This window comes from Balaenoptera ricei, chromosome 12 (genome assembly GCF_028023285.1).
Source record: "Balaenoptera ricei isolate mBalRic1 chromosome 12, mBalRic1.hap2, whole genome shotgun sequence".
Lineage (NCBI taxonomy): Eukaryota > Metazoa > Chordata > Mammalia > Artiodactyla > Balaenopteridae > Balaenoptera > Balaenoptera ricei.
Genome location: NC_082650.1, coordinates 52,624,318 through 52,641,055, shown reverse-complemented (window position 1 = coordinate 52,641,055; position 16,738 = coordinate 52,624,318). Strand labels below are relative to the sequence as shown.

The following is a 16,738-nucleotide window of genomic DNA, read 5'->3' as shown; positions in this document are numbered from 1 at the left end:
TCCAGTGAACATGAATTATCCAATCTATTAAGAGCAGTGTTACTCTCCCATTGCCTTATTATTGATTTCTGCCTTTTTCTCTGTAGGACTTTACAGGAAAAGGGTTGCCTTCTCTGTATATGATGCCTATAGCAGACACCACAGGACTTAGTGGACCATGGGTGTCTTTGTTCAGTCTGGTGGTGTTTATTGAGGGCTGGTGGGTGTTGGTCAGCAAACCCAGCACTGGCCACATGGCTGCTGGACTTCTCCTTCTGCCCAGTGCAGACAAAACTCCTGGCAATGGAGGATCCAATTCTGGGCAACAGGGGAGAAACCTTCCTGATAATTAATGGCCCACATGGAAGTGCTCATGCTTCAGCACTAATGCAGGGTAGTAGAGCAGAACATCCCAGGGAGACGTCCTTAGAAATCCAGTCTTGTGGATTCTATGTGAAAATACCTGTCCCTGGTCAAATTTGTGAAATACAGCCATTCTTATCTCCCTCTTGAAGGTTTCTAATTACACATTGGTGGAGCCCAAAAGTCTTACAGTAAAGAACTTGTTGTTTAGCCCAGTGTTTTCCATAAATATTTGACCATGGAAGTCTTTAAAAAAATAACACCCCTTTAAGTATCCCATGGTATTAGTGTTCTGTGGGGGGTGTATTTTGGGAAATGTTGCATAGAGGATTCTGGGTTTTCCTTACTCTTAAGTTCTATCCTCTTCCTTTCTTATTCCAGCTTCTTAGGGTGGGTACATAGGGAAGACAAACTCTCTATAATGAGTACTGAGACGTGGAGGTGAGATTGTCGAGGAGACTTATCAGAAGTCCCTACTCTGGCTAATCAGTGAAAGTATTTAAGTTAATGTCAAGGAGCTGCAGACACATGTGCTTAGTAGTGTCTGTTAAAGAATCCAAGTTCAGTAAGGTATTTAAGAGAGAATTACTATTTTGTGACTTTATGGGATCTCTCCTTTTATTACCTTCTTTGTTCGAATGTTGAGAAAATAAGTGAGGAAGGGACACTGGAAGTAAAGCAAAATCACTTTGAATTTGACTACAGAGTCAATTTTCACAAAGAACTCTTTGGACTTTTCCCTGGTATGCTTTGACTAGAGACACAGGTAGATGAATTCTCTGAATTTGGGTGAGTTACATTCTTATATTTTGGTGATTGTTTTAGTCTCACTCTTAAATCTGTCCTTTCCTTTTCATTTCTACTGTTAGAAATGTTATTCTATGGGTTCAGAACTTCATCTCTTTTCCTCTGCATCTATCCATCCATCCATCCATCCATCCTTTTATTCATTCATTCAACATAGCTTAAGCATTGCTATGTACTAGTCACTGAACACACAAAAGTGAATGAGTCATTGAGGCTGCTCTCATGTTGCTTATTTCTAAGATGTGGAACAAGACTCCAGTCTTCTGAATTCTGATCCACCCTGCTGGGGTAACATTTCTCAGCCCATCTCTGCTCCTGTCATGTCCTGTGAGAAATGTTTGGGAGCTCCTCATTACCTGTGGAAGAGGAACCCCTCCCACCCCAGAGCAAGATGATATTCAAGGGACTCCTCATGCAGGCCCCACCAGCCCCAGTCTAATTCCTACTTTTCTCTTCATGCAATTGTGGTAGCTGAGCTACTGCAGGGCTCCTCCCCATCCCTGAGTGTGTCTGCCACTCCCTGGCTCCTGCTGGTCTTCTGTCCTTTCCCTCCTTCTCTTGAACTTTCTCCCCCTCCAAATCCTTCAAGACCCAGCTCATAAGCTGTGCTCTCTAGGCTCGAAGAGGCTTCTGAACTCCTCTCTTATCACATTCTCCCTGTCAAATGATGGGTCACACACTTTTCTGCCTGTTCTCTTGGGAGCAGGGAGGGCCATGTCCTAGCCAACTCATCATTCTTGACCAGTGACATAACACAGGGACCTGCACCTGGATGTAAATGTTTAATTCATTTTGAAGTCACATCTTTTACAAATAAGTGTGTGTATGTGACCTGTATATATATATATGTATATACACACACACACACACACATATATATACACCCCATGTATATGTATCATATATATAAATAATTTAAAATCAGCTAGAAAACTTCCATTAGAAAATTGAAAATTAATTTTAAATTCCATCATTTTCCTGTCATTTTGTGTAATATGTGCTCATTCCTTTTACATACTGGAACCAAATTTTAGTTTATATATAGCAATTTAGATTTTATTTTGGGGTTAGGTACTACTCTATTTATTTAGAGGGGTGTTGACTATTTAAAATCTTGAAATCACTTCAAATAATTCTATTTCCAGAAGAAAAATAGGGATAATTTTAGGTACTATAAAGAATCATAATTGTATGGAACTGCTATCATTTAACTGCATCTCTCCTTTTAATGAGAAATAAGTACAATAAAACTGTATGAATTCAGACTCTATTCTTTGGCAATTTTTGATAGTTCAGTTACCAAGGTGGCAGACATTTTCAGTTGTTACTATATTTCTTAAAAGAGCAAACTTCTCAGGTGTGTAGAAAGATCCACCCATGTGTGGATAGTTGATGTGATAATTACAAAGAATTCCCATCTATTAATTACAGAATATCTGGCAGTACAGTGATATATTTGGCAACACCCTGTCAACTATTAACTCAAGTTAAGTAATTTTTAAAAAGAATAAATGTAAGTGAAGCTTTTATTAAATCTAATGGCTTTCTTCTTAAATAGCCTGAGTTATTGAAATTTAACCAATTACTGGGTTTTTCTTTGTATTCAGAGTTAGTGAGTCTACAGATGTCATCCATTGGTGGGGGATGTGATTGCAGAGACTGGTGCCTGCTCATTGGGCCTCTCCAGATTGCACACAGCTGACACCTACCCTTTTTTTTTAACATCTTTATTGGAGTATAATTGCTTTACAGTGGTGTGTTAGTTTCTGCTGTGTAACAAAGTGAATCAGCTATACATATACATATATCCCCATATCTCCTCCCTCTTGCGTCTCCCTCCCACCCTCCCTATCCCACCCCTCTAAGTGGTCACAAAGCACAGAGCTGATCTCCCTGTGCCATGCGACTGCTTCCCACTAGCTATCTATTTTACATTTGGTAGTGTATATATGTCCATGACACTCTCTCACTTCGTCCCAGCTTACCCTTCCCCCTCCCTGTGTCCTCAAGTCCATTCTCTACATCTGTGTCTTTATTCCTGCCCTGCCCCTAGGTTCTTCAGAACCACTTTTTTTTTTTTTTTTTTAGATTCCATATATATGTGTTAGCATACGGTATTTGTTTTTCTCTTTCTGACTTACTTCACTCTGTATGACAGTCTCTAGGTCCGTCCACCTCACTACAAATAACTCAATTTCGTTTCTTTTTATGGCTGAGTAATATTCCATTGTATATATGTGCCACATCTTCTTTATCCATTCATCTGTCGATGGACACTTAGGTTGGTTCCATGTCCTGGCTATTGTAAATAGAGCTGCAATGACCATTGTGGTACATGACTCTTTTTGAATTATGGTTTTCTCAGGGTATATGCCCAGTAGTGGGATTGCTGAGTTGTATGGTAGTCCTATTTTTAGTTTTTTAAGGAACCTCCACACTGTTCTCCATAGAGGCTGTATCAATTTACATTCCCACCAACAGTGCAAGAGGGTTCCCTTTTCTCCACACCCTCTCCAGCATTTATTGTTTGTAGATTTTTTGATGATGGCCATTCTGACTGGTGTGAGGTGATACCTCATGGTAGTTTTGATTTGCATTTCTCTAATGATTAGTGATGTTGAGCATTCTTTCATGTGTTTGTTGGCAATCTGTATATCTTCTTTGGAGAAATGTCTATTTAGGTCTTCTGCCCATTTTTGGATTGGGTTGTTTGTTTTTTTGATATTGAGCTGCATGAGCTGCCTGTAAATTTTGGAGATTAATCCTTTGTCAGTTGCTTCATTTGCAAATATTTTCTCCCGTTCTGAGGGTTGTCTTTTCGTCTTGTTTATGTTTTCCTTTGCTGTGACACCTACCCTTTTCTTATGGCTCTAATTGCCAGTAATTCTAAGGAAGGCTCATTTACATGAAGAATGTGCCTACTTTCTCTCGATTGATCCTCACCACAGGTAGAGTTAGGGTGGGCATTACTATCCCTTAAGTGACTTGCCCACATCACACAACTAGAAGGGGCAGTATTAATACTTTCACCAGTTTCCTCTGTCTCCATCTCTCCATACTCCATCACAATGTCTTTCAAATAATAGTGACTTAGGTTCACAAAGGAGTATATATTTGTTACCTCATTTGCTTAACAAAAAGTCACCCCCTTGAGCTGTAATAAGTGGATCTGCCTGTTGCTTTTCTTTTCTAGAGATCCCTAGCTATATGCCATTCCTCCCACCTCCTTCAACTTCTACTGTGCTTTAAATTCACATCTAAAAGTCATTCTGAAAATATCTGAAATTGTGCTACAGTATGATCAGACAGTAGTTTTTCTGTCCACTCTGCCTTCACTTGGCAGCCCTCAGCTTGCTCTACCTATATGCCCAGGGCTAGACATTAGCAAAGTAGTGACCAGAAGCTTCTTTTGTCCTAGCCTCTCCCATCTCTGCCCTCCTCTTTTCTCATTGGAGCCCTGTCCTTAGCCCTTCTCCTCACTCTCTATGAAAACTTGTTCTTCAGAAAGAATCACTCATTTTAAAGCATAAATCATTATAGACAAATACATATCGAGCCTTCTTGCTTTCAGGGAATTTGTGTTTTAATAGGATATAAGAAATATTTAGCCCAGGAAATTACTCTCTAATGGTAGAATTAAATTTTTGTGAGCAGTTGAGGATACTTTTTGAAGCGAGGATATTCTTATTGGCATCTTTGAAGTTACACATGTAAGTGGTTCCCCACTTCACCCACATGGAAAGTCAGTCTTATCCATGTCCTGCTGTGACTGCCCTCCCTTACAAAAGAAAAAGCTGGGAAGAGTATTGCTTGCCTGTGAGTACAATGACTGCTTCCTGAGATCCAGGTATATTGGTTCTGTCTCGTCATTTAATGTTCAAGTGGCACTTGCTGTTCAAAGTTCAGACAGAATGTTTGCAGCAAATCCAAGTCTCATAGTCATAAAGAAATAAAGGCTTGCACTGTGGGCCTTTAACTTGTTTTTTAAAAAATCAGTCAACAAATATCGATTAACACTTCAGCTGTCTCCTCAAAGACTTTTTGACCTTTTGGATTCCATTTTCTTTGTCTATTAGTGTGTCATGGAGCAGTGTGCTGCGTAAGTAGCAGAGTCTGTGACACCTTTTAGTCCTTTTTGTGGAGGGACGTCTGTGTGGATGGTGTATAATCTCACACATTTAGAAAGGCTGTGGTCTCTAAGGTGTAGTGGTCAAGAGCTTGGGCTCTAGAGGCAGGTGCCCTGGTCTTCATCTTGGCTTTGGTATGTACTGGCTGTGTAATTTGGATCAAATCACTTAATCTCTAAACCTCACTTTCCCCATCTGCACAATGGGGATAATGTTGGTGCCTGCCTGCGGGGTAGTGGCTGTGATTAAGATTAAGTGATGGATTTAAAGAATTTAGCACTGTGCCTGGCACCTATTAAATAGTAAATAATGGCTAACTATCATTATTTTCCTTTTGACTCAGTGGTCCAGATTTTCTCTGGGTCTCCCTTATGTTTATTTCTGGAACACAGGGAATTGTACAGAAGCTTCTATAGGACTCTTAAATTAGAGTCTCTATAGAGACTTTTAAATCAGACTGCCTTAAAGTTTTTGGAATTCAATTATTCCAAGAAGGGCTGCAAAGAAAGCAAACTTTAATCCTAGTTTTTTGCCTGCCTTTCAGGCCATGTCTTTATTCTGTTCTTAAATATAGCTTCTTCAACAAATAGATTGATAGAGTGTTACCTGTGCTTTCATCTCATGGCGTGGAGAACACACAGGAATCACTTCAGATTGTCTTGCAATTTGTCTCATATAATTCAAGTCTTGAAATGATTATCTGGACATGTGCATTCTAGGAACTGTTGCAAGAGAGAAACATCACCAGCAGATACTTTCAGACTTTTTTCCTCAGTCTTGGATTCCCATGAAAGTTACAGAGGGGTGGTAAATCTACAGTTTAATCACTTGGGGTCCGTTAAGGCCCTCCTGATTTTTTGGGCTCTGGTCAGGTAAGCTAGTATGCATGTTCATAGCCAATTAAAATGCCCCTAGAATGGCCATCCTTATTTTTAAGTCACCAGATAAAGCAATCTCTCAAACAGCTTCAGCAAGGCATTCCAGAAATGCTTGACTTCATACTTCTCTGCACTATGATAAATAAATACAATTTTGATTTTATCTCAGAGTAATTAATCTAAACTTCTCCTTCTGGGGTGTAACGTAGAATAATGTTCTATAGCTCTTTGAACATTAGATTGGAAAGAAAATGCCCTAAATATTTTGCTTAATTCAATCCTAAAGAGGTGGTACAAACTTTTTATGATTAACTGAAACATGCATATTTTGACTGATGCATATTTATATGATATTATCATATGAAAAATTTATTATGTTATATAAACTATTCAATTTGGGAATGTGATTTAATGCTGTAAGCGTTTTGCATTTGTTGCTGCATTGTTCATTATGAAAAATACACAGGATAATAATGGCTGTAAGGAAAAATCTGTTACGTGAATTTTCTTTGAGGTAATCTCATCTCTAATGGCCGGGACCTTTTGCCTAAATATAAGAAATCAGGTTTTTCCCTAGTTTGAAGAAATATTTTTTAAATAAAAAAGTTTTGAAAGCAGATAAGGTTCAAAAAGCTAAAGGGCTGGGCCCTTTATTTTGCTAATATAAAGCATGCACACAATTCCTGGGTTTCAGATTAAAAAAAAAAAAAGATGTGGTTGTTGAAATGAACCTATCCCCTTGGCTTTAAGCACTTAAGAAGAGCTCACTTTTCTAGGGGTGCAGTCATATTGTTTAAGATGGGGCACCATCTCATGTCTGGTGGCAGAATTTTGAGCTAAGTTTTAGCTGACAAAATTAATTTTAATAATCACAGTTCTTTCTTAATTTCTTAAATATATTAATAAAAATGACTTTTATAAGACTAGAATATCTGAGATATCTGAAAATGTTTTCTTGAACTTTTGGAATAATCCCTCTATCAGACTCTTCTTTGGAGCATTAGCTATTGATAGCAGTTTGGTGACAGAAAAGGAGGTGTCTGATGGAAGTTTTCTAAAGGGTTTGCCTTTATGAAACAGAATTTTATGAAAAAAGGATGGGGATACTGAATTATTTAACAAGGCAGATCCTAACCACCATCCTAAGAGTTTTCCAACTGCCAGATACAAAAGTATGCAATTTCTTTTGTCTCATCTTCCCGTTTTGTTACTTTGTAGTACAAATGATTTATAAAAATAACCTGCTTTAAAATTCTACTTTTTGTTTATTTGTTATCTCTGTTGTAAGAAACTACCCTTGCCTCCCCTAAAAAAAAGACAAGTAGGTCTGTGCGGTGATGATGGAGTAAAGCGTGAGAAAGACCCGTGAGTGGCCTTTTTGCCCCAGGCATCATTCCTTCAGGCCAGGCCAGAGCTCAGGCCCGCTGCCCAGTCTTCTTATAGCTTTGCTCTCTACTCTCTGTCATCTCAGTTTTAGTCTATGATAGTTAAAGATCTAGGACTAAAACACTTACATTTTTTTTCCCCCAAAGCAGACTATTGAAAGGAAGAAACTGAAAGGGGAAACCTAATGCATGTTCTAAAGTGAATCCTTGGGAAGTGGGTTCTCCTCGTTGAACTCTGTGGCCAAATAATTTCCCCCATAAAATCTTTTTTTCCTTACAGATTTCACCAGAATCAAGCTTATTGCCAACGGATCATTTGTGAGAGCTCTGCTGTATCATATTCTTTTTCAGGAATTTAAGATTTTAAAGCAGCTAATCGATTGGGAAAATAGAAACTACTAGTGCTAGTTAGTTTAGTAATGATAGATGATTATTTTCTAAATATAGTCTTTCTAATTTAATTTTTAAAACTCCTCCATACTCTAAGGTAAATTATAGAGTCTTGTTAATTTTTCATACCATGTAAAATGTCTGTATGTAGACAGATGCCATATTAGAAATCATACAAAATATAAATAAATCTTTTTTTTGAATAGAATAAATTATTAAATGCAGTCATTGTATGACATTTGAATTCATGTTATGACTCCATTTAAAGAAAGTTATTTTATCAAAAATGTTTGATTAACATCAAAGGTTGCCTTTTACACTGTCTCATTTGATAATTAACAATAAATTACAACATGTAATTTGTGAAATAAAAATGATCATTAAAATGACAACATTTATTCCATTAAGGTAAATAAAATGCTTTACATAGTTCTGAGTGATGACACTCAGGGGGAAAAAATGCCATATCACTGCACTACAAATTAGTTTGCTTCTAATTTTGCAGGCTGATGACCGCACTGCCTCAAACCAAATCTTTTCCCTGGAAATGGAATGATTGCATGACAGACTCTATGAACCATGAATATGTCAACAACTCATGGACCAGGCCTTGCTTAGCAATTAGTCTTTGGGGGATTTTATTCAGAAATCAGACAACAGTATACCAGAGCTTGTTGGGGATTTTATGATTACCAGTCATATCTGAAGCATAAGTCTGGGTTAGTACAAAAAAATTCATAAAGGAGGAAGAGATGTGCCTAATAGTGGCAATCAGTCATACACACACACACACACACACACACACAGTCAATGGGGAAGACTGAGAAAACGTAAGATACAGTGAAAGCCCCTAGGAGGCAGCAAGAAAATATTTCTTAGACTTCTACTTGTAGTCTCTCCTACAGTCACTCCCTGTAAACAGACCACTGTTTCCCAGACTTCAGTCATTTGAATATCACCATCACATTTTTGTTACAGCGTCTTACCACCTGCACTATGATTTCCTCAATATATTTTATTAACTGACTCACTTTAAAAGCCTTTCTTTGTTTTAAGCAGTAGTATTTGTGATATCCTGGGCTTGTTGTGCTAGTAAAACTTGTTTTCTTCTCTTACAAAGGAAAAGAAATACAGTAGTTTAAATATTGAAAATATCTGCATACCACCTAACATTATTCTGAGCATTCCCATGACATGGGTAGCAGGTGCTACAGGAGCTGCAAGGACCACCAGTCTGGCTGAGAATGATCTGGGCAGATGTGTGACCTCAGGCCTCATGGCTGACACCCCCATTACCATTCCTCCATCCAGGGGCCACGAACCATATCACATGGAGGGGAATTTAAATCAGGCCTGCGCCTCCCCGAGGACAGCAGTGCGGGAAGGCTGTATCACAGCTGACTGTTGTGTGAGCCAGGATGGTGCCTTTTCATCGTGAGAAGATGGCCACTCACATCTTTCCTTTCTTTGAGTAACAGTATCACTCGGGAACCATTATATTGCAAGAGTAAACAACACCCCCTTTCATGTAACAGTAATAGGGAACAGGTCAAGATTGAGCCTGGCTCCTGACTGTCCAAGTTCACATGAGGGCATCACATTTGTAGGTTAGCGCTGGGCGACCCACCCAGTGTGGATCTTGTAGGCTGTCAGCAGTACCTTTGAAGAAATGGGTCACTTTACAAGCTTTATTAGTACTGAGCCTGGTTTAACCAGGCAGAATAAGCATTTGTACCAGGATACCAAGTGCTAGGAATCCTCATGGCTCTGCAGTCATGCTCTGGTTTTTAAATAAATGATGTCTTTTGGAAACTTAGGAGATAACCAAAAAAAAAAAAAAAGAAAGAAAAGAAAAAGAAAAAAGCACTGAGTCTTCCCACCAAGAGCTGGCTATCTACTAGGTCAGAAAGTGGTGAGGTACTGAAATTAAGATCAGACCTCAAGTAGCTCTGTGAGGTTCAGGGTGTGTCTAAGTTTGAAGGGATGTTTGCTTCTGATATGAACATTTTTCTTATACTTTTATTATAGAAGATGATGTGTCAAATGTACAAATAATGTGTGCCTGGTGCCAGAAAGTGGGAATCAAGCGCTATTCCCTGAGTATGGGAAGTGAGGTGAAAAGCTTCTGCAGCGAGAAGTGCTTTGCGGCCTGCCGACGAGCCTACTTCAAGAGAAATAAGGTAAGAGCACCGTAGAGAGAGGCGGCCCGTGCAGGCCTCACCACCCCGTGCGCATGCGCCTCTTAGCTTCTAGCCGAAATCACTGCGCACCCCGTACTTTTATTCTTTCTGTTTTGTCTGTTCTCTTTCTCTGTCATGCTTAACCTTCTGGAATAAGGAACCTTCTTCTAATGTGTAACCTGCTCTTCAGTTTCTCTTGTCTTGGTGTTTGAATTCTGAGAGGGTGAATGAATCTGATGAGGACATGGTGGTCGCAGCTGGTATCCTAAGTTACAGTGTCTCTCCAGCAGTAGAGTGCTAGACTAGGGTCCATGAAAGATAAGTGGTAGAGATTTCTTATCAAGGCTGAGAAACTAGCCACAGAAGCATGGCCAGAAAGCTTTAGTCCGCTCAGCTTTATACTTGTTCCCATTGCGAATATTGCTCTGGCTCTTTCCAAAATCTGATCCACAAATTCTAATCAAGAAAAACGTCAAGTCTCTCTTGACACCTTACATTAAAGTTGATTGATATTGAGAAAAGATGAAATAATGAATACATGAACCAACCTTGCTCACACAGCCAAGCGTTTGTGAGAAGCATGGTGGATGAACACAGGAACAGCCATAGTTATGGTTTCTTTGTTTGTTTGTTTTGTTTTGTTTTAAGACATCTCAGATATAAAAATGTCCTTTTAGAATAGCATTAGCCACCATTGATGGGAAATGGAATGCATGATGTTTTTACAATCAGCGCACACATACACACATAGCTAATTTCTTAATCTTTTAAGAACCGCTATTGCATTTTGCCACCAATTACTGAAATAAATTGCTAGTTCTTGATTATTTTCCATTGATCTGTAAATCTTCCTTAATTCATAAAATCATCCACATTTTGCTAAGCATTTCCATTTCCATTATACAAGATCAGAATCTGTCCTTCTTTGAAGCAAACAGTTACTACTTTTATAAATCTGTTATTTGTAATCCTGAAATGCTAATTTTGCGCTCACTGCATTGCAAGAAGCACTGTTGCAGCAAATTATCTCCTGCAAATTTGGGTCACATTATTCTGCCAAAAAACATAATGCCGAAAGAATTAGGCTGCAGAATTCAGCGGGGTGGAATTTTAGTAGCAGTCTCTAAGAATTAGGCTCATAATCTTCACTGGAACAGGGAGGCAAGTAAGGAAATTGTCTGGAATTCTTTTGGGACAGTCAGCAGTTCACTTTCCCTTGGGAGGGGCCAATGAAGCTTCAGAGGAGGGTAGTTAGAGCAACGCATGGGAGACACGTTTTGTTTTAATATAGGGGGATTAAAATGATCTCTGAGACCCTGGGGCTCCCGTTTTTAATGCTGAGCACTGGGGTAACAATCACAAGAGTGGACCCAGTGCTTTCATCTTCAAAGCCTTACTTACCACAACAAAATACTTTGCATTCCATCCCAGAAGATGGCTATAGAACAGGGGTTTTTGTCTCTCTATGATTCTGAAGGGTTATGCGTCTGAATCTTGATGGACTGCCTGTAGTGAATAAAATCAAGCAAGATGAATTTGTCACAATCCTGGTGATACATGTTACACTTTGCATAGTGATCCAACTTTTTAAGCCTTTGATGAAAGGCACCTGATTGAATTTGAAAAAACAGTTCATAATAATATATATATATGTATAATATATATCATATATACAATGTGTACATATTTGTAATTATAAAGTTTAAGGTCAAACTGAATTTAAACTTCCACAGCATACAGTTTTGAAAAATAGATAACTGGGAGCCAAAATAGGAATTAGTATTTGGAATACTTATAGTAGGTAAAATCAGCAAGGGGAGAAAGACCATTACTTTTTACTACCTGCAAGGAGTTATTGGGGTAGTTCTTTGAACATCCTGCAAAACCTGGGAGTCGCAGTGGCTTGAAGTTTAGCCAGTGACTTTGAGAGCTGATCCCAGCAGCCCATTAGTGTACATACAATACCTGTCTTCTCTGCAATCTTCATGCTTATTTATGTATTCCAAAGCTCTGCCTCACTAGACATTCTCATTTTTCAAATAGAGAAATAAACTGGTCACATCGCTTGCTGGATTCTTTTTTTTTTTTTTAATTTGAAGAGTGTTATCTCTGCAACAATATCCTATTGTGTTACAATAAACATGTACAGCTGCTGCATTTCTGTTAACTGATAGGATTTTGTGGTCATTTCATTTAGGGCTTGGGTTTCCTAATGGATTGTATTAGATACCAGTCTCCATCCTGCCATTTCTAAGAACTGCTGTAATAAGCCCCAGGGTGTTCCCCACTGAAGACAATAGCAAATAGCTACTTCTGTTCTTGTATCATTTGACAAAGTCTTTAGTCCTCATTATTAAAACTGTGGACTTTCTTAATCTTAGAAAGAGGGCAGAATTCTTCCCATCCCTACCTAAAAGATTTTCTGGCTAAATTCTACACTTTTAAATAATGAGAACTGGATGGAAAACAGTGAATAATGTGTATGCAGAACAGAATTTTGCCTTAGGTATAATGTAGAATCTAAAAAAACATGTAAAATTAACTATGCTGTAAATTATGCTTTATAATGACAGCCCGCTTCTTGGTGGATAGCATGCTGGGATCTAAAAATGGTCTCTAAGTTGAACCCAAATTGCACGTATAACTTTACAAAGAAAAATCCTAGTAGAAAAGGTAGCTAATTAGGAGCAATATTCAGCTGACCTCTGTTTTGTGTCTGAGCAACACCTGCATTTGTGAATGTAATTTGGACAGCTGTGCCTGTGCTTCCCCTGCTATCCTCGTCACACATGCTTGGGGATAGAGGCAGGAACTGCTTTTCTGCTAAAAACAAGGACAAAAATAGCCCGGCTCTCAAAATGAAGGCCCACTGAAAATTGGCTCTTTAAATTTCATTTGCTTCTCAAACCTTTTTCCAGAGGTCTCTATGTTTGTTTGATGGAGTAGGTTAAGAATGTCACATCCCTCTCTCCTAAACCCTGGTGCTGTGAAGTAAGGTGGGATGGACTGAAGCCAAGTTAACCCTTTATGGCACATAGGTTATAGTTTTAAACCAATTTAAAATTTAATTCGAAGAGTAGTTTGGATTACTGTAAGTATGTACGCTTTCTTCAGAATGCTTCTGCTAGAACTGTGAGTCACAGCTGTATTCATTTAAGGAACCTAATTGCTAGCGTACACAGTTCAGGATGTTGGCTCTAAGAAGGGTACAGTATTAATTCATAATCATATTTCGTAGAATCCTTATCCCTATCAGGCTCAATTGCTGACTCAAAAGTGTTTGAAACAATGGGTAAGAAAAATACTTTTATAGTCTATGGGCATCAGCCGAACAATGGGATGTCAATCTCATTACTTGATGCACTGGAGACTTTTCAGGGAACTAATAGCTCATTCTTTTCCCAGCCCCTTCTTGAGGCCACAAGTAGAGAAGAACTTGAGAACATTTCTAACCTAGTGATTTGCCTAGGAGTTGGAAAGTTGTAGACTCCTTAGTGGTTTTGCAAGAGATGCTGAAGTGTTTAGTCCAACTAATACCAGTTTTACTCTGCACAATAACAGACACTTAAAAATATTCTTTCCTAAGGGAGTGATGCCTTGTAACCATTATCCCACTTAAAACAAGAGTAACAAACAAGATCACAAATAGTAGTCATTTCCGAATATCCTGTGTTTGATCTTTTTCCTTCTGCATAGGAAATATCCTGTTGTCTAAACTGATGCCCACAAATCAAGCAAGAAATCAAAATTCAAGACAGATGTCCAACGCAGGCAATGTAAAGAATGATTGTTTTCTTTCCTTGTTCAGATACCAAATTTATAGTGTTCTTTGTGGATTAGTGGCATCAATACTTTAGTAATAGACACAAATTCCTAAGAGTACCAAAGTTTGCTTCCTTGTTCTAGTTTTTCCATAACTTGAGACAAGAATAGATGGAAATACTTCTTCAATATCACAGTGTTGCTGTTCCTCCACAGACTATAGGGGGAAGAAACCTATGTAGATAATAGATAAGGATGAATTAAAAATAAAAAGGTTATATAGATAGAAACAACATTTGCAGATGATATCATTAAGATCTAACAATCATGATAGTAACAAATGTTCAACGAGGGGAATATTGTATAATAAGCATTTCCTTTACTTTCATACTATATCCCTGGATACACAGCATGTATCATCATATTATTTGGAGTTACATTTTATTTAGACTACTGGTCTTTTTATTAAACTTGAATATATCCTGGGGAAGATTCTCAGTTTCAGACTTAATTACAGAACCTACTAGTGCAAAAGAAATGTGTAACAATTGCCTTGTTAATCTTGTGATTAACCTGTCTACTTTTTTTCCTTTAAACACCTGCAAGATTTAATTTGCAAAATGGCTATCTTTCATGAAGGTTTAGGGAAGGACATTAAATTACTTGTAATTAATGTCCCCTGACTGCCTGAAGCTCAAGCCACAGACTTGCTTTTGCCAGTTGTTTGCAAATATTCTTGATTGACAGGAATGCTTAGGGAGCACTGGATTTCTTCCTGTGGATTCACCGTGATTTTATGGGGTGCCAGGGAGCCTGTTGGGTCTGTCTACCTGCACCCTGCCCTGCGGGATGATTGCTTTGCTTCTGCAGTGTCTGTGCTGCAAACCTGCCCACTGCCTGCACATAGCATGGCCTCTGCCTTTAATCTGCAGGCCAGTGGCTGAGTTAGTTCCCTATTGGTTGCAGCAAACGGGGTTGTCCTCTGGAAGCTTTGGGGAAAGAACAACAAACCCACCTGTTTTCTTGTTCTCTCATATTTTGAAATATGGGATGGAATATTGATGAGCTGCTGCAAATGAGAACCTATGAGAAAAGCACCAGCAGAGGGGAGGGACGGTGTTGGTCCTTTGAAACACATTCAGGTTGAGGGGTAGAACAGGAGAATTCTGGCCAGAGAAATAAGATACAGGTCAGGTTAAAGTGATGCCTGGGCTCTTGAAGAAAGGCAGAAAGCATCCCAGGACAGAGCTTCTGCAGGCCAGATGGGACCCAATGCCCTAGGAAGCCATCGATCAGAAGCCTGGGGGAGAGGCATGTGATCTTGTGTTTACCAGAACACTTGACCACCACTTGGGAAACACTGGTCTAAGGAATTCCCAGAACACAAACAGAATGGGGCAAGCGAGTCTGTACTGAAAGAAAGGAATAGCAACCACGTCTAGTTTTGAATGGGCTACATTTGGGGAGGTTGTGGGGGAAACAGAGAAATAAGTTTAATCTGTTACCCGGAATAGATGTCAACTTCTGAGGAACACTAGATATTTTAGATTAAATGTGAAGAGATGATTAAAACTCCAAATAGCTTCAAGCCCCAATACTATTTCTTTCCAACGAGCAGAAGGAAGAGGGAGTACTTTTCATAGATCTGAATCTGGTCACCTGGAGAGCAATACACAGGGCTATTGACATAGATGCTTGAATGTTAATTTCTGTCAGTCTCTGGCCATCCCGGTGATAGCTCCTGCTACACACTTAAAGCAAGTTTTTCTCATCTGAACTGCCGGTAATTATCCAATCCATCTCAAAGGCACGCTCCCTTTTAACATTAAGCACAGTGTCAGATTGCATCAGCCGCATTGTGCTCTGGTGACTGCGGCTGCAGAGTGATGAATGTGCTTGCTTCGAGTTCATAGTCTGGTGTCTGTTTGGGTAGTGGGCAGTTCAGGGAAACAGATGATCAGGAAGGGATCTAGTTATTTGGGACCTGCATTCTCCTTATTGATCCAGTCATTGTCTTGCCGACTTTCTCACCTTGCTGCTAACAGTGTTCAGGTTTATCTGAAGAATGAGCTTTTAAAGAATTATCTAATGGGTCATTTTCATGTGCTTCTCCAGTCATAAGCTACGTGCAGCACAGAGTTACTCTTTGTGCCTGATTTTAAAAGGAAGGTGTCATGAGACCTTACTAGTAATGACTAGAGGGGAGAGAAGTTTCTAAGAGTGCTTAGTGCACTGTCTAGATAAACCAAGAGAGATGATTGTGCATTTTCATGGGATTGTAGTTATGCTCTGTTAATTCAAATGCTTTGTTAAAAATGTTAACTGTCTAAAAAAGTGCATGCATAAGACAGGCCAGGTGGCTTGCTATGAGATATTTTAAGATAGTAGTTTGAGTCCAGAATTTCTCTCATATACTTTTTCAATGTCTGGTCATAAAACCTAGTACACCCAAGAGGGCCATATGCAGGAGATGCAAACTATAGACACACCCGTGTTTATTTTTATTTCTCCCCCATCTCAGTACCTCTGGATAGCTTTTGTACACATAAGCAAAAGTGTGAACTAGGCAAGCCACGTGCAATTCTTTGTTCCTTGGGCTCTTTGCTCTTTGTTCTTATTATCACAGATTAGGAAGGAATAAAGAAAGTCTTGCTACAGAAGGCCACTTAATTTCTGCCCCAGCTGCTCAGACTGAGAATGGGAAATTCCCTAAGTTACAATCCACTCATAGGGTGGCCATGCACACAGCGGAATCTAATGTCTCCTGACAGACTGCCTTTGGAGGTTACAAAGCCAGTCTGTTGCATTCTCTGTAAACACAGGCTGTGGGCCAGAGCGGGGCACTACTACAAGCTCTAGAAGGCAGA

At 39.1% G+C, this 16,738-nt stretch overlaps 1 protein-coding gene across 3 annotated transcripts in view; it reads left to right on the top strand.

Annotated features, from left to right (window-relative positions):
- Nucleotides 1-16,738, top strand: part of SOBP (sine oculis binding protein homolog) — a 156,717-nt gene that overhangs the window by 31,573 nt on the left and 108,406 nt on the right. For all 3 annotated transcript variants that reach the window (XM_059941478.1, XM_059941476.1, XM_059941475.1), the window contains exon 4: nucleotides 9,958-10,109. In XM_059941478.1, coding sequence (XP_059797461.1) covers nucleotides 9,958-10,109 — 152 coding nt within the window. The remainder of the gene's footprint in view (nucleotides 1-9,957; nucleotides 10,110-16,738) is intronic.